At 45.9% G+C, this 22321-nt stretch overlaps 1 protein-coding gene across 1 annotated transcript in view; it reads right to left on the bottom strand.

Annotated features, from left to right (window-relative positions):
• LOC124612933 (glutamate-gated chloride channel-like) overlaps positions 1-22321 on the bottom strand; it is a 156036-nt gene that overhangs the window by 41904 nt on the left and 91811 nt on the right. Inside the window, exon 7 of the mRNA XM_047141435.1 lies at positions 3347-3429. Within this exon, the coding sequence (XP_046997391.1) occupies positions 3347-3429 (83 nt within the window). The remainder of the gene's footprint in view (positions 1-3346; positions 3430-22321) is intronic.

Genomic DNA, 22321 nt, shown 5'->3' with positions numbered 1-22321 from the left:
GTTTCAGAAGTCAGCGCCGTATTCTGGTTATTTACATATCTGTGTATTTGAATACCAATCCCTAAATCTGTTTCTTTGGCGCTTCAGTGTATATTACGCGAAGCCTAATGTAGTGTGAGGAGGGCTATGCGAGAGGCGTTCAATGAATTCGAAAGTAAAGTTCTATGTACTGACTTGGAAGAAAATCCTAAGAAATTTTGGTCTTATGTCAAAGCGGTAGGTGGATCAAAACAAAATGTCCAGACACTCTGTGACCAAAATGGTACTGAAACAGAGGATGACAGGCTAAAGGCCGAAATACTAAATGTCTTTTTCCAAAGTTGTTTCACAGAGGAAGATTGCACTGTAGTTCCTTCTCTAGACTGTCGCACAGATGACAAAATGGTAGATATTGAAATAGACGACAGAGGGATAGAGAAACAATTAAAATCGCTCAAAAGAGGAAAGGCTTCTGGACCTGATGGGATACCAGTTCAGTTTTACACAGAGTACGCGAAGGAACTTGCCCCCCTTCTTGCAGCGGTGTACCGTAGGTCTCTAGAAGAGCGTAGCGTTCCAAAGGATTGGAAAAGGGCACAGGTCATCCCCGTTTTCAAGAAGGGACGTCGAGCGGATGCGCAGAACTATAGACCTATATCTCTAACGTCGATCAGTTGTAGAATTTTGGAACACGTATTGTGTTCGAGTATAATGACTTTTCTGGAGACTAGAAATCTACTCTGTAGGAATCAGCATGGGTTTCGAAAAAGACGGTCATGTGAAACCCAGCTCGCGCTATTCGTCCACGAGACTCAGAGGGCCATAGACACGGGTTCACAGGTAGATGCCGTGTTTCTTGACTTCCGCAAGGCGTTCGATACAGTTCCCCACAGTCGTTTAATGAACAAAGTAAGAGCATATGGACTATCAGACCAATTGTGTGATTGGATTGAGGAGTTCCTAGATAACAGGACGCAGCATGTCATTCTCAATGGAGAGAAGTCTTCCGAAGTAAGAGTGATTTCAGGTGTGCCGCAAGGGAGTGTCATAGGACCGTTGCTATTCACAATATACATAAATGACCTTGTGGATGACATCGGAAGTTCACTGAGGCTTTTTGCAGATGATGCTGTGGTGTATCGAGAGGTTGTAACAATGGAAAATTGTACTGAAATGCAGGAGGATCTGCAGCGAATTGACGTATGGTGCAGGGAATGGCAATTGAATCTCAATGTAGACAAGTGTAATGTGCTGCAAATACACAGAAAGATAGATACTTTATCATTTAGCTACAAAATAGCAGGTCAGCAACTGGAAGCAGTTAATACCATAAATTATCTGGGAGTACGCATTAGGAGTGATTTAAAATGGAATGATCATATAATGTTGATCGTCGGTAAAGCAGATGCCAGACTGAGATTCATTGGAAGAATCCTAAGGAAATGCAATCCTAAAACAAAGGAAGTAGGTTACAGTTCGCTTGTTCGCCCACTGCTTGAATACTGCTCAGCAGTGTGGGATCCGTACCAGATAGGGTTGATAGAAGATATAGAGAAGATCCAACGGAGAGCAGCGCGCATCGTTACAGGATCATTTAGTAATCGCGAAAGCGTTACGGAGATGATAGATAAACTCCAGTGGAAGACTCTGCAGGAGAGACGCTCAGTAGTTCGGTACGGGCTTTTGTCAAAGTTTCGAGAACATACCTTCACCGAAGAGTCAAGCAGTATATTGCTCCCTCCTACGTATATCTCGCGAAGAGACCATGAGGATAAAATCAGAAGATTAGAGCCCACACAGAGGCATACCGACAATCTTTCTTTCCACGAACAATACGAGACTGGAATAGAAGGGAGAACCGATAGAAGTACTGAAGGTACCCTCCGCCACACACCGTCAGGTGGCTTGCGGAGTATGGATGTAGATGTAGATGTAGATGTTACGTGACAATTTAATATCTATGTTATACTGTCATCAAGTTTGCCTAGACGTAGGTACCAGTATGTAATCTATCCAGTATGGCAGGTATGTTACTTATGTGAATGATCTCATCATCACTGTATTCGCAGGTTACTCGGAAAACGCAATGAGAGCCGAAATAGGTCTATCGCGAAATAAAGATGATAATTACGTTCCATCTGTTCTGGATCTTCTTTATAATAATATCATTATCTAAGATATACTACGCAGCAGGCTCAAATGAATAAATATTTTGAGTACAACTGCAGTAACAATGACACGGCGGAAGGCGCAGCCAGTGTAGGAGCTGCGGATAGGTGGGATAGCCGAGGTTAGTTTTCAGTCATTTTGGTGCAAGTAGAACCATTATTTATCGATTATACAGGGTGAACATTAATAAATCCGACAAACTGTGGGGACGGGTTCCTGGCTGGAAATGGAGGAGAAAACGTCCTATGAACGTGTGTACGGGAATGTATCGCTGCCACGGTAGATGGCGCTGACGAATGACAGTTCCTCTGATCATGTACCATTTCTTCCTTGTGTGTTGCAGGCTGTGTGACTGACGCAGCGTAGTGTAAGCAGCAGAACTGCCCGGTATTCATGTCGGGAACAAGCCGAGATGGTGTTCGTGTACGGCCAAGTAGATGGGAACGGCCGAGAGGCAGTACGGCTATACCAAAACAAGTACCCAGACCGACACCGACCACATCACCTACATTTCAAGACCATTTTGGGTGTTTGTGTGACCACATAATTGTACTTTGGGTTGCAACACGTTGGTGGACTACTTGCCTGGAGCTTGTACTAGGGTTCGTCTCAGTATTCCATAGAACCCGGTTCTCGAAATCTTGTGTTCGGACGGTCCGCCACCTCCATGCACGTTCGTCTATCTAAAGGACCCATGATCACACAAACGCCCAAAAAGAGTTTGAAATGTTGTGTGGTGTGGTTTGTGTCTGTGAAAGTAGTTATTTTGGCGTAGCCTTGCTGTCTCTCGACCGTTTCCATCTGTTTCGCCGCACACAAACACGATCTCGACTTGTTTCCGACGTGGATACTGGACCTTTCTACTGCTTACAGCACGCTGCGTCAATCACACAGCCTGCAATACACAAGGAACAGACGGCACGTGGTCAGAGGAGCTGTCATTCTTCAGCGCCATCTACCGTGCCAACGATGCATTTTCGGACACATGTTCATGGGGCCTTTTTTTCCTCAGTTTCCAGTCAGGAATCCGTCCCTTGCAGTTTGTCGGTTTTATTAATGTTCGCCCTGTATATCCTGTCAGCTGCACCGAACAAATTAGTAACAAAAGTATCACAGTGGCGACAAATATTAGATGAGGATACCAAGTGCTACCGTATCAACAGCAATGCTGTGTACTGAATGTAGACTCGACACTCACAGCTGGCCATCCTGATGGAGCACACCTGTCGATCGTGTGGGTACAGCCTCAGGTCCATGGGACACGAGAGTGTCATTGAGATTCTGCAACAAACAAGGAAATTATGTTATAATCGTAGGTCATTTACAAAAAAATGCATTGTGTAACTGTGACTGCAAGATAAGAACCCAGTGAACGAATTTATGAAACTGTAAGTTATCATCCCAGTAGTCCAAAAACAAGTGCGTGCGTAAAATTGTTTGTGCAAGCGTGGAAGTCTCTTCTTTCTTTTATATTTCATTAGCGTTCCTTTGTTAACCACAACCTCGTTTACTTTTTGGAGATCCTAGAAACCGGCCACTCAGTGCAGCATAGTATGTATAAAAAGCGCTGATAACCTCGCCATTGAGCACCCATAAACCACACACTCACCTTCATATAAATACGAGCATTTTCCTGAGTGGTTTCTTCAACGCGATAGGGAATTATGAATATTATGCCACTGTTATCCCACATTTCACACCTGATTTTAGGTTTACCAAGACATATTCAGCTAGCAACTGATTGTCGGCGAAGTTGATAAAATGGGTACAACAGTCAGCGTAGGTTCCAAAAGGATATTACGGTTCGTATCACATACCCAATAAAATACGTCTTTGAGTCAAACGCTAACCCAAATGTAACAAATTAAGTACACGCTTTATATTACATATTGGTTACCATTGGTCTAGGGGCAGTTCCATCATATGCGCCGACCGAGCCGGTCATTGTTTGATTATCCGCTATTTGGGAGCTCGTCGCTTCAGTGGTGTTTCTGCTTTTCTGTGTGTGACATCTTCTTTGTCTTGTTGCATACTTCGTTGGGTGGTAGTCAGACAGCGGCCTGGTCTGCTTCTGTTTCTTTCTCATAGCGTCCATGAGTGTTCCACATAGAGGGTCTGTGAGTTTTTCTTTTGATAAGTCGACACGTCACCTTGTAACAGACTCATGCCGATGTGCTCTTTGACCATTTATTATTGTATGTATACTAGCTTTTATCTTTATGTAAATTTATATGTACACGATGTATGAAGTAATTTGTTTATTTTGCTGTATAATCAATTGTGTATATTATGTAAATATCGCTGAGTAATCTCTGAGGGAATGTTAGGGAAACGTTAGGTTTTTGTCAGCGAACAAGTGTCGTTGGAGTAGCGGCATCTCTGGACGCGGGAGGGTGTTACGTCAGAGCGCGCGCTACACAGAGAGAGGAATCTGGTGTGACACTTGGTGAAGTGCGGACGCGTGGGTGGCGTGCACTGTACTGGAGGAGTGATTGTTTAGCTGCACGTGGCAAGTGATGAGCGTGAGCAGTGGAAGTATTGGCTGCAGCAACATCAAGAACCCGACACGCCAATATCATTGCCAATGACTCCCGTGCTCGCTAATTATCATGGAAAGAATCCAGCAGCAGTATCGTCGTCAGCAACTTCGTCGCGGCGAGAATGGACTGAAGTAAGATTGCTGCATCACAGCTTACTGTCAACTAGTTTTGTAACGGCGTTACTCAGCTTTGTGGTGTTTTCCGAGTGAATAATTAACATAGTTTAATCAAAACTGTTTACCCGTGATACTCCTAAAATCATTCACCAAGTGGGTTCCTGTCCTATCCTATTGTGACAATAATCCGAGTACCGTATATGAAAAATGAAAATTGCAGAGCCAGTTAATTTTGCTTATGAACTAAATAATTCAGTTAGATTAAAGATTTGAACTTAAAGCATTCAGTAATTTCAGTCTCACTAACTTGAAATTTGAACTTTAATCTGAGGCGAACTAATTGTTGCAAATAGTAAATCAACTAATCAAATTAAAATGATTCCTGGCACTATGAACAAAAGCACTAACTATAATTATGAGTGAATGCAAATATCAGTGATTATTGTAATTTGTTGTTAGTACAGTTCTGGTTCACACTTTGACTTGCAGTCGTGCTAAAGTATAATAAGTACCTTTTGATACAGTAATATTATCAATTTCTACTTCCCTGTTCAGAAGTCAATAGAGTTTCTTTTAATTATTTTTTGCCATTTTCCAAAATTCATATGAAAATAGTAGACGTTATTGTGAGGTAGCGCCATCTACATCTACATTGATACTCCGCAAGCCACCCAACGGTGTGTGGCGGAGGGCACTTTACTTGCCACTGTCATTACCTCCCTTTCCTGTTCCAGTCGCGTATGGTTCGCGGGAAGAACGACTGTCTGAAAGCCTCCGTGCGCGCTCTAATCTCTCTAATTTTACATTCGTGATCTCCTCGGGAAGTATAAGTAGGGGGAAGCAATATATTCGATACCTCATCCAGAAACGCACCCTCTCGAAACCTGGCGAGCAAGCTACACCGCGATGCAGAGCGCCTCTCTTGCAGAGTCTGCCACTTGAGTTTATTAAACATCTCCGTAACGCTATCACGGTTACCAAATAACCCAGTGACGAAACGCGCCGCTCTTCTTTGGATCTTCTCTATCTCCTCCGTCAACCCGACCTGGTACGGATCCCACACTGATGAGCAATACTCAAGTATAGGTCGAACGAGTGTTTTGTAAGCCACCTCCTTTGTTGATGGACTACATTTTCTAAGCACTCTCCCAATGAATCTCAACCTGGTACCCGCCTTACCAACAATTAGTTTTATATGATCATTCCACTTCAAATCGTTCCGTACGCATACTCCCAGATATTTTACAGAAGTAACTGCTACCAGTGTTTGTTCCGCTATCATATAATCATACAATAAAGGATCCTTCTTTCTATGTATTCGCAATACATTACATTTGTCTATGTTAAGGGTCAGTTGCCACTCCCTGCACCAAGTGCCTATCCGCTGCAGATCTTCCTGTATTTCGCTACAATTTTCTAATGCAGCAACTTCTCTGTATACTACAGCATCATCCGCGAAAAGCCGCATGGAACTTCCGACACTATCTACTAAGTCATTTATATATATTGTGAAAAGCAATGGTCCCATAACACTCCCCTGTGGCACGCCAGAGGTTACTTTAACGTCTGTAGACGTCTCTCCATTGATAACAACATGCTGTGTTCTGTTTGCTAAAAACTCTTCAATCCAGCCACACAGCTGGTCTGATAATCCGTAGGCTCTTACTTTGTTTATCAGGCGACAGTGCGGAACTGTATCGAACGCCTTCCGGAAGTCAAGAAAAATAGCATCTACCTGGGAGCCTGTATCTAATATTTTCTGGGTCTCATGAACAAATAAGGCGAGTTGGGTCTCACACGATCGCTGTTTCCGGAATCCATGTTGATTCCTACATAGTAGATTCTGGGTTTCCAGAAATGACATGATACGTGAGCAAAAAACATGTTCTAAAATTCTACAAGAGATCGACGTAAGAGATATAGGTCTATAGTTTTGCGCATCTGCTCGACGACCCTTCTTGAAGACTGGGACTATCTGTGCTCTTTTCCAATCATTTGGAACCCTCCGTTCCTCTAGAGACTTGCGGTACACGGCTGTTAGAAGGGGGGCAAGTTCTTTCACGTACTCTGTGTAGAATCGAATTGGTATCCCGTCAGGTCCAGTGGACTTTCCTCTATTGAGTGATTCCAGTTGCTTTTCTATTCCTTGGACACTTATTTCGATGTCAGCCATTTTTTCGTTTGTGCGAGGATTTAGAGAAGGAACTGCAGTGCGGTCTTCCTCTGTGAAACAGCTTTGGAAAAAGGTGTTTAGTATTTCAGCTTTACGCGTGTCATCCTCTGTTTCAATGCCATCATCATCCCGTAGTGTCTGGATATGCTGTTTCGAGCCACTTACTGATTTAACGTAAGACCAGAACTTCCTAGGATTTTCTGTCAAGTCGGTACATAGAATTTTACTTTCGAATTCAATGAACGCTTCACGCATAGCCCTCCTTACGCTAACTTTGACATCGTTTAGCTTCTGTTTGTCTGAGAGGTTTTGGCTGCGTTTAAACTTGGAGTGGAGCTCTCTTTGCTTTCGCAGTAGTTTCCTAACTTTGTTGTTGTACCACGGTGGGTTTTTCCCGTCCCTCACAGTTTTACTCGGCACGTACCTGTCTAAAACGCATTTTACGATTGCCTTGAACTTTTTCCATAAACACTCAACATTGTCAGTGTCGGAACAGAAATTTTCGTTTTGATCTGTTAGGTAGTCTGAAATCTGCCTTCTATTACTCTTGCTAAACAGATAAACCTTCCTCCCTTTTTTTATATTCCTATTAACTTCCATATTCAGGGATGCTGCAACGGCCTTATGATCACTGATTCCCTGTTCTGTACATACAGATTCGAAAAGTTCGGGTCTGTTTGTTGTCCATCGTCACTTACAACAGTAAGTAACCATTAATCTAAGTGTTATCTTGTATGTTTTCAAAATTTCTACTCTATTAGTTAATGATATTTCGACTGCAAACTATTTTCTTTCTCGCTTTATTATGTAAATGTTTCAATTGTTTTTGCTAACGTGCGTGCAGCCCTCTGTTGCCGCGCGTGTTCGAGTAATTCTTGACGTTGACTGTTCGGTTCATTAGTTCACCTACCGAACAGAAATTTTGCCCAATTGGCCTGGCGACCGTATTTCTTTTAGCTATAATTATTTCAGTAACTCTTCTTATTCTGTTCCGATCCACGTGGTACCCCTTGTCGTTGGCACAGTACGTGAATGATAGCACAAACTTTCGAAAAACCATACTAAATTTTACAGTAATTAAGTAGGCGGAATATGTCGCCCTAGAAGGCATCTTGTTGTTAACCTCCCCCTCACTTATCGACTTTATATTGAATCTTCGGAACGATAGTCTTTACAAAATTTTATTCCAATTGTTTAGGCACATGCTTACACGGTCATATATTTCTAACATTGTCCATAGAAGGGAAGGAGGACGTTACAACCTGCAGCCCGGATCTTTAGAAATATGTGACTGGTTAGCAGGCACTTTTCGTGTTTCAACTCTGGGTTTCATGGATTCTTCGTGAAATTCTTGAATCCCTTTCAAAAAGACAAGTTCCTGTTACAGCATGGTAATCAGGATCCCTTCCGGTATAGAGATCACTCGCTCAGTATGGTGCGAATACTGACACTGAATATACCAATGTTCCAATCGAAGGCAGAGGATCTTTATCTTAAGGAAGTTTCGGCCCACTATTGTAGCGTGAGAAGCATTTACCCGTGAACGTTTCCCAAGTCAATTCAAGATATAATGATACTACGGCCTACGTTTGGTGGAAATGCAAATGAAAAAGAACATTCCGCCTCATTTGCAATCTTGTGGGTCTCGCATTGATGTTACCCACAGCGGACAGGTGGGGACCTGTTTCCTGTGCAGAGTGGCGAGTTTTGTTCTACGGTCTTCCTTGGAACAGCGCCATAAGTTAACGGTTGTTGACCTTGTCCCCCCCCCCCCTCCCCCTCTCGTAACGAAATTGGGGCTGTATATTCCCAAGTTTCTGGCGATCATCTGACAATTGACACTATCACTGAGGGGGAATTTCCACTATTGCTTAGACGGTGGCGCGCGCGGTTCATAAGCGACGCCTCACTGAAGAGGGTGAAGAATTAGTTGTGCCTTTCCCTCTCCCACCTTCGACCCGGGCCGTGTTTGTCACTCTCTCCTGCAATGTGGTACCACGTAGGCCTGATGAGATGAAGACCGAGGAGGCAGCGTCTGGTATTCCTGCTGCTGCAGGGGCAGCTCGTATGGAGCGGCCCCTGAATCAGTGTGTGTCGCAGTCGTGTCGTTCGCAGCTTCCGTCATAATTCCAGTCGCTAACAAAGCAATTTCCTCCTGTTCCTCTGTCTGTTCTCGGTGATGGGGATCGTGATTTGCCGCTTATTGTTCCTCAGAGCCGTCTCCCGCTGTTTCTGGGATTCACTCTAACTGCTCTCCTTTAGGGAGTCGGTATCCCTTGCAGAAACACCCTTTTGTTGGACAAGCTTCTGACCCTGGGAAGTCACAGATCAATGTGAAAGTATACAAGACCCGCCCACGATGCTTACTGCAAAGGCTATCATGCCTTGCAGCCAGGTTAAACACCGTGTACAGCCGCAACGCGCAGCAGCGCGCAAAACAACCAAGGGTAAAGATTCAGCTGGGCCGGTACTAGCCTCCCGCTCTCGGATTCCTTATAGGAAAAAATGGTTCAAATGGCTCTGAGCACTATGTGACTTAACATCTATGGTCATCAGTCCCCTAGAACTTAGAACTACTTAAACCTAACTAACCTAAGGACATCACACAACACACAGTCATCACGTTCCTTATAGGACTTCGCGGTGGACTGTAATGGGCGTTTGATAGAATATTGATGCTGCTCTGTTGTTCTTTCTGTGTTTCTTTTTTTGATTAATGGCTCCAGCATATATATTTGTCACACTAAATGTTAACCGAGTGGTATCAGAGCAGCGTCTAGCTTCGCTGCATCAGTTTATCTGTGACTCCTGTGCGGATGTAGTGTTCCCGCAAGAATTCTTATTAATCAGTTTCCGTCTCCCTGGACTTTGAACTATTCTTAATGTAGCGCGAGAATTTTCGATGGGAACTCCCTTGCTCTTTCGAGAACGCATTCCCTTTGCTGAGGTAAAGGTTCCCGATTCTGACAGAGTTGTTCTATATGTACCGTCTGTTTCTCGTCATACAGTGGAACCTTCGCGTTTTTATAGAAGAGATTGTTTATCTTCTACGTAGGAGTCCTTGGGGTCTATTGTTGGTTGGTTATTTTAACTGTATTCTGCATGCTTTTGACCAGTCTCCCCGTTTTTATTATTGTCGAGATTTAAACTAGCTGATTAGCTCGATGCACTTGAAAGTTGTTTACGAGTAAATGTTCAACGTTGTTTGAATTCTACTGCGACTTATACTAGGAAAATTGACCGAATTTACTTATCGGATTGGATGCGGGATTCGTATTCTTCGACGTTGTCCCTGCTAGCTATTCTGATCACTGTGCGACGGTCGCCAATCATTCCGTTCCCCGCGGGTGTTAAATGTCGCTCACTTGGCAGGTCCTTCTCTCGATGATGTAATCCACAGTGTGTGGGAGCATAGTCTTCGATCCGCTATGAAGTACTCTACCACTTTGCCCTAGCTAAACCTAACCTCCGTCAAACTTTGATCACCTATTGTGCTTGTAGGGCGACGGATTTCCGGATAACTCATGAAATTTATTCTGCAGATCACAGATGTACGATGTGTTGAAGCAAAGTTGTTGCAGTTGAGGAAGCGACAGATGGAAGGGTTGCGGGTGCGATCGAGACCATGAGCACTAGTGGCGAAGGAATGGACTTCGTTATACTATCTGCTTCGACATAAATCTAGGCATCGCAGCTGTTGCATTACTACTTTTACAGGAGCTGACGGCCGTCAGCTGAAAGCGCACGCCAACGTACTTCACGCCTTACATCAGTACTATGAGGATCTCTACGACGTGGAAACACCTAGCGACTTTCTCTTCGTTCCGGCAATTGATTCTCCAGGTAGGCCACTCACCCGTGAACGGACACCGAATTCTTGGAAGCCCTTGCCCCTATTGGGCGCTACAGGTACATGTATGTTGAACGAGGTGCTAAATGGGGCAGCTGTGCCCGCTCCATTCAAGATGGGGAAAATTGTGTTGATACCTAAATATCCTGGACGTTATACTGTTGGTAATTTTCATCCTCTCACGTCACTGAATTTCGATTATAAGTCAGTGGCGAAAGCGGTAAAGTGCAGGATGTCTGTCTTGCTGGCGACTGTCGTTGTTGAGTATCTAAGTTCTCTCGCTGGTCCCTCTGTAACGCCGGAAATGCATATCCTCCTATTTCCATCTCTTGTACTATACATTTTTTTCCTTATTTTTTTAACTGAAGATATGAGAATTCCGCGTCTTTATATATTGTAATTGTTCTACTCTTTGTATATACATATACACTCCTGGAAATTGAAATAAGAACACCGTGAATTCATTGTCCCAGGAAGGGGAAACTTTATTGACACATTCCTGGGGTCAGATACATCACATGATCACACTGACAGAACCACAGGCACATAGACACAGGCAACAGAGCATGCACAATGTCAGCACTAGTACAGTGTATATCCACCTTTCGCAGCAATGCAGGCTGCTATTCTCCCATGGAGACGATCGTAGAGATGCTGGATGTAGTCCTGTGGAACGGCTTGCCATGCCATTTCCACCTGGCGCCTCAGTTGGACCAGCGTTCGTGCTGGACGTGCAGACCGCGTGAGACGGCGCTTCATCCAGTCCCAAATATGCTCAATGGGGGACAGATCCGGAGATCTTGCTGGCCAGGGTAGTTGACTTACACCTTCTAGAGCACGTTGGGTGACACGGGATACATGCGGACGTGCATTGTCCTGTTGGAACAGCAAGTTCCCTTGCCGGTCTAGGAATGGTAGAACGATGGGTTCGATGACGGTTTGGATGTACCGTGCACTATTCAGTGTCCCCTCGACGATCACCAGTGGTGTACGGCCAGTGTAGGAGATCGCTCCCCACACCATGACGCCAGGTGTTGGCCCTGTGTGCCTCGGTCATATGCAGTCCTGATTGTGGCGCTCACCTGCACGGCGCCAAACACGCATACGACCATCATTGGCACCAAGGCAGAAGCGACTCTCATCGCTGAAGACGACACGTCTCCATTCGTCCCTCCATTCACGCCTGCCGCGACACCACTGGAGGCGGGCTGCACGATGTTGGGGCGTGAGCGTAAGACGGCCTAACGGTGTGCGGGACCGTAGCCCAGCTTCATGGAGACGGTTGCGAATGGTCCTCGCCGATACCCCAGGAGCAACAGTGTCCCTAATTTGCTGGGAAGTGGCGGTGCGGTCCCCTACGGCACTGCGTAGGATCCTACGGTCTTGGCGTGCATCCGTGCGTCGCTGCGGTCCGGTCCCAGGTCGACGGGCACGTGCACCTTCCGCCGACCACTGGCGACAACATTGATGTACTGTGGAGACCTCACGCCCCACGTGTTGAGCAATTCGGCGGTACGTCCACCCGGCCTCCCGCATGCCCACTATACGCCCTCGCTCAAAGTCCGTCAACTGCACATACGGTTCACGTCCACGCTGTCGCGGCATGCTACCAGTGTTAAAGACTGCGATGGAGCTCCGTATGCCACGGCAAACTGGCTGACACTGACGGCGGAGGTGCACAAATGCTGCGCAGCTAGCGCCATTCGACGGTCAACACCGCGGTTCCTGGTGTGTCCGCTGTGCCGTGCGTGTGATCATTGCTTGTACAGCCCTCTCGCAGTGTCCGGAGCAAGTATGGTGGGTCTGACACACCGGTGTCAATGTGTTCTTTTTTCCATTTCCAGGAGTGTATTTATGCATTTATGTCGATGTATAATTGGTTTGTTTTGTAAATATTATTTGTATTTTTACGCCGAGTCTGGCCTAGGGAAAACTATGCTATGGAACAATTACATCGATAGGTCGTGTGGAGAACCAAAGTGTTTAGGATCTTTGGTAGTGTTAACTCTGCCGCATGGAGCGCGTGCAGAGTGAGTCTGGCTGGAGTAGGGTGGTGGAGCAGGTGTGTTGTGTGACGCTCCCGCGAGTTGCCGCGCTTTCGCGTTTTGGCAGCATGTAATTGCGCTCGACTTGCTATGATTGTTTCTGACACGGTGTTGCGGACGGGAAGCATTAGCTGGCGCACATCAAGAGCCCGTTTCGCCTGGTGACCGTGTCGAGAAGAAGGCGCGCCAACATCCAGCTTCTGCAACAGCGACAGCCGACAATGAGTGACTGTCGCCACCTCCCCGATCGACGACTGCAAACCTTCAATCAACCAACAAGGAAGAGTAAAAGCACGTAAAGTTTTAGAACTGTATCGCAGACCTCAGCTTTTCAAACCGTTGCCTCACAAAATTACAGCAACTTAGCATGAACCTTTGTTACTCATTGTCCCAATTGCATTACCAAGCAGGGTCCCTTCCTTTTCCGGAATGAACCCGAGTGTCGTTGAAATTCAAACGCCAGCATCAAAGTAATATCATTCGATTTCACTGCTTTAATTTCAAAGTTCAGTTAAAGTGTTCATAGCTGGCTACAATATTTAGATTACACAAGCACAAATTAAAAGTGCGAGTTTTGTTAGCATATTTTAGCTTACCTGTGACTGCAGCTCAGCTTGGTACGTACTAAATTTTACTATTGTTAATTGTTCAAAATCATTTAATTCCAGTTCAAAGTTAAATCCCTTATTTCTAAATTGCGTAGATTCAAGTAGCTTTTTTTGAGGTAGCCCAAGACTAACCTTATTTTATTGAATTTCGTAGTGCTGCAGAAACAAAGTTTCACTATTAATTTCAGTCACTAAATTAACTTTCAATTTCCCGGTTTTATTAATTCTTTTGCTAAATTAAGTCAGAGTGTAGCGAAATTTATTACTTCTGGCAAACATTGTTTTCACACAACACGTGTCAACCTTCAGTTGCCACGCTTTTAGTGCTAAATATATGTGCAATAAGCTTTCCTTTTCAGTTATTATAGTAGTTGTCCGTAGGAAGCCGGCCGAAGTGGCCGTGCGGTTAAAGGCGCTGCAGTCTGGAACCGCAAGACCGCTACGGTCGCAGGTTCGAATCCTGCCTCGGGCATGGATGTTTGTGATGTCCTTAGGTTAGTTAGGTTTAACTAGTTCTAAGTTCTAGGGGACTAATGACCTCAGCAGTTGAGTCCCATAGTGCTCAGAGCCAGCCATTTGTCCGTTGGACTGGCCACCGTAATTTTCCACAAATCTTAAATATCTAATTAGCGCCAGTTAATTGTTAACGCAACGACCGCACATTTACTTTCTTTATTAACTTTACCCCTTTCTAAAATTAATTTCCACCAGTTTCATTTGCATTTTTCCTTTCATTTAGATGTAACCCTTTCCTCCCTCTTTACCGACAGATTAACTTCGGTGACGATTGCTTTTCCCAAATTTCCATTAGGTACACGCGGTTTAATTTTTACTGTCATTAAGGTCGGTAAGTGAGGGGGAGTTTACACCTCTATTCTTACTCCTCTGGCCAAATACCGTGACGTGGTTTCTGTTGCTGCCGTTACTTTTGTCCATTGCGCCTTTGCCGTTTGGGATTTTAATAACTCTTTCGAACATGTAAATTTTGAATTTCTGCTTCGGATTTTGGAGGTGATCGGATTTACTGTTGACGTTTGTAGAGAGTTATCGAACTCATTCGTGGACATAGCAGCATCGGTGGCTAATGTGCAACTAACGCCCCCGATTACCACCGGTCGGGGAGTGCCGCAGGGGAACCCGCTCTCGGTGTCTTTGTCTTATCTCTGGAGCCGCTGCTTCGGAAAGTTGCGTCCCCGCTTCAGGTTGGACGCTTTCTGGAAGCGCCCTCTCAGTTATCACGTGCGCTGATAATGTTTTTTTACTCCGGCCACCTATGGAGATACCTCTGCTAAAGGCGATTAACGGTGATTATTGCCGTGTCATGCAAGCGCGACTTAACGAAGGTAAAAGTAAACGCCCTAATTTATGGGGTTTCGATGGAACAGCAATCACGTGGACTATTGCCGTGGATCGTCGTACGTCACTGGAAGTTGTTCTTGATCATTGTCCCAGTGGCTACGTTCTATTGGAAACCGGTTATTGATAAAATCGAGGAAGAAATACTGGAACATGAACGACGCTCTCTTACCATTCTTCAGACGGTAGGAATTTTGGGTACGTATGTGTTGTGCAAGACCTGTTACATCGCACAACTTTTCCCGCTTCGATCTATGATGCCTACGAAACGCAAGCAGTTCTCCTGTCTCTTTTTATAGTAGTGTCATATTTTCAGGTTGCAATACGAGATTGTGACGAATCCAAGTTCCCTCGTTGGATTGGGTTTTTCTGACGTTAAGAGGAAAGCACCTGTCTTAAATGTTTGGAGCACCATTTTAACGACTACTCGGGACTTACATACCTTTACGTCACGGCTGTTCGCTTTAGTGCTTCCAATGAGCCTTGATCCCTCTGCTGACTCTGATCGTCTGAATTTTAAGCTGAGACACATTCGAGGATTCTGTCGCACCGTGAGCCATTTGTGGGCTGACGTACAGCAGCGGCCAGCGCTCACGAGCAAATTTATGTTGCCCCGCTGGGAAGGGACTCCTTACCCAAATCCCGTTCAACAATTATCACCACGAATGTCCTGGAAATTTGTGTGGGCCACATCAGCCTCACGGTTCTATCGAAGGAAGCGGTCTCCTCTTGCTACAGACTGACCAAGAATTTGATTTCCACCAAGAGCGTCCAAATCTAACAGTGACACAGACAAATGCAGTTGGTGTGCTTCTCTAGATACGCTACAGCGCCGGTTTACTTACCGCGGTCACCTATCAAACTGTGCCTTTCTAAGGACAAAATTGGTTTTCCTTAGTCTATTGAAGCTGTAGTGGGAGGAAGTATTGAAGATCTGTCTCCATTCAGTAAATAAATGCAGTCAGCATCACCAGCTAGTGACTGCTGCCTATGACTGCTGCCTACAAATTATGGCCCGTAGGAACCCCGAGGATGAAACAATATAATTACATCCTGCCCATTTGGAGGCAACTGGGAAGACTCTGTCGACCAAGACAGTGCGCAAATGTTATGGGCAACAATTAAAAGGAGGTGGGCAAGAGAACACCTGGAGCGAAAATGGATCTGTGTGTCAGATGAAGCAGGATTTGCACGTTGCCTGACGATCGCCGTATAGTTTTGTAGTGTGGAGAGGTGAGGTACAAATGCACGGCTGAGGCAGGCAGTCTTTCAGGTTAATCAGTGACGTTTGAACTGTATTTACTTACATGAACTTGATTGCGCTTGTATGGGACCAGTTGAAACCTGTAGAGCCTCGTCACAGTAATCCTCCTCACACACTGGTTCACCTCAGGAAGACCAACGTCGAAGAGTGAGACAGGACTGAGCAGCAGCGTCAGGACCATTTTGTGGATAGCATGTCAAGGAGAATCTGACCATGCTAGCATCCACGGGATGCCACTATGCAGCACTGAATGTTAGCCAGCGACAGATTTTGATTTCAGTGATGTTTTGGTCTGAATCTGCTTGAGGATATAGGGAACCAATTGAAACTTGCAGTGTCTCGTCACAGTAATCCTCATCAAACAATGCTTCACCTCAAAAAGAACAGAACTCGAAGAGTGAGGAAGCCTTGAGCAGCAACGTCCGAACCACTTTGTGGATAGCATGTCAAGCAGGATCCGAAAAACTACCATCCACAGGATGCAACTATGCACCACTGAATGTTACGCAGTGACAGATTTTCATTTCACATGTGTGGACTTGTGAACAGATTGCCTTTGTTTTTGTTACTGTTTAGTTTTTGTTTCACAGAAATTCTTTATTTTATATGTTTTTGTTACATAAGTCTTACATTTCATTCGATGACCTTACTGAATTTAACCTCGCGAACGATCGTAAATATGGACGCGGTACAAAACGTTCCTTGAGCAGTACGGTCGTAATTAAAATGGCTGTCTAGTGTTGGTTACCACAGTGGAGTTACACGAAGCTAAGAGAAGAAAACCAGCAGGACTGCATTTCCATTACGTCAGGTGATCTGAGCAAAAATATACGCATAAAATAGCTAGCATCGTCGAATCCAGTACCAGGAAGAATTAAGCCTAGGGTTTAACATCCCGTCGATGCCAAAGATTTTAGAGCGGGTGCAAGCCCAGATATGACAAGGACGAAGGAGGGAATCATGCATATCCTTTCCAAACGGTACCTCCCAATAGTGACCTGAAGCGTTTGAAGAAACAGGAAAATTATAAATCCCATGTCAATCTAAAACAGAAGAGCGGAAAGTAATTAAGCATTCTTGTTCCTGTTGTTGTCAGACTGTCGCATAAATGTGACACCCTTGAAGTTCAGCTGTGGACATAAAATCACGCGGAGGCACACAGATGACGTAGGGAAGAAGGATCAGAGCTTAAAGTCCCACCGGTGACGTTGGAGCACTGCGTCGAATGCAAAAAGTTCATTGTCTTGTTGTTTCTCTGTTGACCTTTCAATTCCCGTACATTAGAAAGTGTAGTGTATACTGCGTATCCTTCTTACGATCTACTCATGCTCCAGCGACTGTAAGAGCTTTATTATTAAATACTGTGCGCGGAAACCATAATGGATGGGCTAGGTATGCCAGCCGCCAACCTTGTATACATCTCTGACCGATCGTCACAGAACGGTCGGCTACCGATCAAGAGACGCTGGTCTACTCAAAGATGAGTTCCAACTCATCTTACAGACTGGAAAAAGGTATGTCTTAATTTGCCACGTCCGCAGCTCGTTGTCGTGCGGTAGCGTTCCCGCTTCCCGCGGCCGGGTTCCCGGGTTCGATTCCCGGCGGGGTCAGGGAGTTTCTCTGCCTCGTGATGACTGGGTGTTGTGTGATGTCCTTAGGTTAGTTAGGTTTAAGTAGTTCTAAGTTCTAGGGGACTGATGACCATAGATGTTAAGTCCCATAGTGCTCAGAGCCATTTAATTTGCCACGAGGCAGCAACCCACTGACACACGTGCACCAGCTGTAAGAGGGATGCACGCAGGTGAAATTTTGTCTGTGGGTGTCGTATGGTTGTCCTAGGCAGACGAAAAGACCTCGTTGGGTTTCTGTGTGGAATGGTGACTTTACACGTGAGCAGAGATGAAATTGTTGACGCTTCTGTTGCTAGTGATGTACACTCCTGGAAATTGAAATAAGAACACCGTGAATTCATTGTCCCAGGAAGGGGAAACTTTATTGACACATTCCTGGGGTCAGATACATCACATGATCACACTAACAGAACCACAGGCACATAGACACAGGCAACAGAGCATGCACAATGTCGGCACTAGTACAGTGTATATCCACCTTTCGCAGCAATGCAGGCTGCTATTCTCCCATGGAGACGATCGTAGAGATGCTGGATGTAGTCCTGTGGAACGGCTTGCCATGCCATTTCCACCTGGCGCCTCAGTTGGACCAGCGTTCGTGCTGGACGTGCAGACCGCGTGAGACGACGCTTCATCCAGTCCCAAACATGCTCAATGGGGGACAGATCCGGAGATCTTGCTGGCCAGGGTAGTTGACTTACACCTTCTAGAGCACGTTGGGTGGCACGGGATACATGCGGACGTGCATTGTCCTGTTGGAACAGCAAGTTCCCTTGCCGGTCTAGGAATGGTAGAACGATGGGTTCGATGACGGTTTGGATGTACCGTGCACTATTCAGTGTCCCCTCGACGATCACCAGTGGTGTACGGCCAGTGTAGGAGATCGCTCCCCACACCATGATGCCGGGTGTTGCCCCTGTGTGCCTCGGTCGTATGCAGTCCTGATTGTGGCGCTCACCTGCACGGCGACAAACACGCATACGACCATCATTGGCACCAAGGCAGAAGCGACTCTCATCACTGAAGACGACACGTCTCCATTCGTCCCTCCATTCACGCCTGTCGCGACACCACTGGAGGCGGGCTGCACGATGTTGGGGCGTGAGCGGAAGACGGCCTAACGGTGTGCGGGACCGTAGCCCAGCTTCATGGAGACGGTTGCGAATGGCCCTCGCCGATACCCCAGGAGCAACAGTGTCCCTAATTTGCTGGGAAGTGGCGGTGCGGTCCCCTACGGCACTGCGTAGGATCCTACGGTCTTGGCGTGCATCCGTGCGTCGCTGCGGTCCAGTCCCAGGTCGACGGGCACGTGCACCTTCCGCCGACCACTGGCGACAACATCGATGTACTGTGGAGACCTCACGCCCCACGTGTTGAGCAATTCGGCGGTACGTCCACCCGGCCTCCCGCATGCCCACTATACGCCCTCGCTCAAAGTCCGTCAACTGCACATACGGTTCACGTCCACGCTGTCGCGGCATGCTACCAGTGTTAAAGACTGCGATGGAGCTCCGTATGCCACGGCAAACTGGCTGACACTGACGGCGGCGGTGCACAAATGCTGCGCAGCTAGCGCCATTCGACGGCCAACACCGCGGTTCCTGGTGTGTCCGCTGTGCCGTGCGTGTGATCATTGCTTGTACAGCCCTCTCGCAGTGTCCGGAGCAAGTATGGTGGGTCTGACACACCGGTGTCAATGTGTTCTTTTTTCCATTTCCAGGAGTGTATGTGATGATTTGATACAGCCACACGGCAGCCGTCAAATATGCGTGGCCGGCAACGTGGACGCATATATTCAATAGCAGTGGTGGCCACAACGTGACGTTTGTCTCTTGCCTCAGTTTGATGCCGCACTTCTCGACTTGGTAATACTCTCCACGTGCAACCTTCTTGACGTCTTGATAACGCTGTTCATGGCACTTGGCTCAAATGGCTCTGAGCACTATGGGACTCAACTGCTGAGGTCATTAGTCCCCTAGAACTTAGAACTAGTTAAACCTAACTAACCTAAGGACATCACAAACATCCATGCCCGAGGCAGGATTCGAACCTGCGACCGTAGCGGTCTTGCGGTTCCAGACTGCAGCGCCTTTAACCGCACGGCCACTTCGGCCGGCCATGGCACTTAGCAGTCAGTCTCTCTCGTATCACATAACGTGATAGTTATTCGCTCCACAGTAACATCGTTCAAGTAAAAATCGTTATTATTGTTTGTGCCATAAAATTACGACGTTGTCTAAGAAGTTTAATCGTGAAGACGACAGAGCAGTTTTCAATTACGAGTTGGTCCAGAAAGTCTTTTTTAGAGAGAGAGAGAGAAACTGTAAACCAATGTTTCCTTTGTGTACATTGACACTGTCACAGTTTAGGGAAAGTTATCTGAAACATCAATATGACACTAACCATTATGGTTTCAGTAAAGACTTCCCTGTTGGTTCCCGGCGGAAGAAAACTCATCTGACATCTTTCTCTCTATTTGTTATAGAGGGTGTTACAAAAAGGTACGGCCGAACTTTCAGGAAACATTCCTCACGCACAAATAAAGAAAATATGTTATGTGGGCATGTGTCCGGAAACGCTTACTTTCCATGTTAGAGCTCATTTTATTACTTCTCTTCAAGTCACATTAGTCATGGAATGGAAACACACAGCAACAGAACGTACCAGCGTGACTTCAAACACTTTGTTACAGGAAATGTTCAAAATGTCCTCCGTTAGCGAGGATACATGCATCCACCCTCCGTCGCATGGAATCCCTGATGCGCTGATGCAGCCCTGGAGAATGGCGTATTGTATCACAGCCGTCCACAATACGAGCACGAAGAGTCTCTACATTTGGTACCGGGGTTGCGTAGACAAGAGCTTTCAAATGCCCCCATAAATGAAAGTCAAGAGGGTTGAGCTCAGGAGAGCGTGGAGGCCATGGAATTGGTCCGCCTCTACCAATCCATCGGTCACCGAATCTGTTGTTGAGAAGCGTACGAACACTACGACTGAAATGTGCAGGAGCTCCATCGTGCATGAACCACATGTTGTGTCGTACTTGTAAAGGCACATGTTCTAGCAGCACAGGTAGTGTATCCCGTATGAAATCATGATAACGTGCTCCATTGAGCGTAGGAGGAAGAACGTGGGGCCCAATCAAGACATCACCAACAGTGCCTGCCCAAACGTTCACAGAAAATCTGCGTTGATGACGTGATTGCACAATTGCGTGCGGATTCTCGTCAACCCACACATGTTGATTGTGAAAATTTACAATTTGATCACGTTGGAATGAAGCCTCATCCGTAAAGAGAACATTTGCACTGAAATGAGGATTGACACATTGTTGGATGAACAATTCGCAGAAGTGTGCCCGTGGAGGCCAATCAGCTGCTGATAGTGCCTGCACACGCTGTACATGGTCCGGAAACAACTGGTTCTCCCGTAGCACTCTCCATACAGTGACGTGGTCAACGTTACCTTGTACAGCAGCAACGTCTCTGACGCTGACATTAGGGTTATCGTCAAGTGCACGAAGAATTGCCTCGTCCATTGCAGGTGTCCTCGTCGTTCTAGGTCTTCCCCAGTCGAGTCATAGGCTGGAATGTTCCGTGCTCCCTAAGACGCCGATCAATTGCTTCGAACGTCTTCCTGTCGGGACACCTTCGTTCTGGAAATCTGTCTCGATACTAACGTACCGCGCCACGGCTATTGCCCCGTGCTAATCCACACATCAAATGGGCATCTGCCAACTCCGCATTTGTAAACATTGCACCGACTGCAAAACCACGTTCGTGATGAACAATAACCTGTTGATGCTACGTACTGATGTGCTTCATGCTAGTACTGTAGAGCAATGAGTCGCATATCAACACAAGCACCGAAGCCAACATTACCTTCCTTCAATTGGGCCAACTGGCGGTGAATCGAGGAAGTACAATACATACTGACGAAACTAAAATGAGCTCTGACATGGAAATTAAGCGTTTCCGGCCACATGTCCACATAACATCTTTTCTTTATTTGTGTGTGAGGAATGTTTCCTGAAAGTTTGGTCATACCTTGTTGTAACACCCTGTATAATGTGATGTTGTACAGTAATTTTAAAAATAATTTTTTTCATTATTCCTCATTAATTTTAACTATTAATCTTCAAGCAATGCAGCTCCCTTTGAATCAATTCCATATGTTTGCGGCTCCCAAGGTTAAGGTTTGTACCACCACTGTATTGTTGTAAATAACGCAGGCCATTGGGTGTCCAGCTCTATCCCTCGACACAGATCCCATGTAGCAGCTCGTGATACATGTTAATTTATCCACCTGTCGTCCACAGACCTTGTCGTTCACAGAGCAGCATGGAAGCTGATAGACTACAGTGTTAATAGAATCACAAATTTCGTTAAGCAATGTGTCGCTGTTCGCGAGTTACAACCCATATGGAAGTTTAAAGTGCTGTGACAACCCTGACACTCCGATGGAGGGTAGTTCAAACAAGCAGTAGGTTCGAAAGTAAATTCTTTGCCAATAGCTACGTAGCACTCCACACTTTCATTGAACATCATTACACACGAGACAAACGTTTGCTTTACAGATGTTTCCATGACT

Source organism: Schistocerca americana, chromosome 1, assembly GCF_021461395.2.
Source record: "Schistocerca americana isolate TAMUIC-IGC-003095 chromosome 1, iqSchAmer2.1, whole genome shotgun sequence".
Taxonomy (NCBI): domain Eukaryota; kingdom Metazoa; phylum Arthropoda; class Insecta; order Orthoptera; family Acrididae; genus Schistocerca; species Schistocerca americana.
This window is presented reverse-complemented; position numbering and strand designations above follow the sequence as displayed.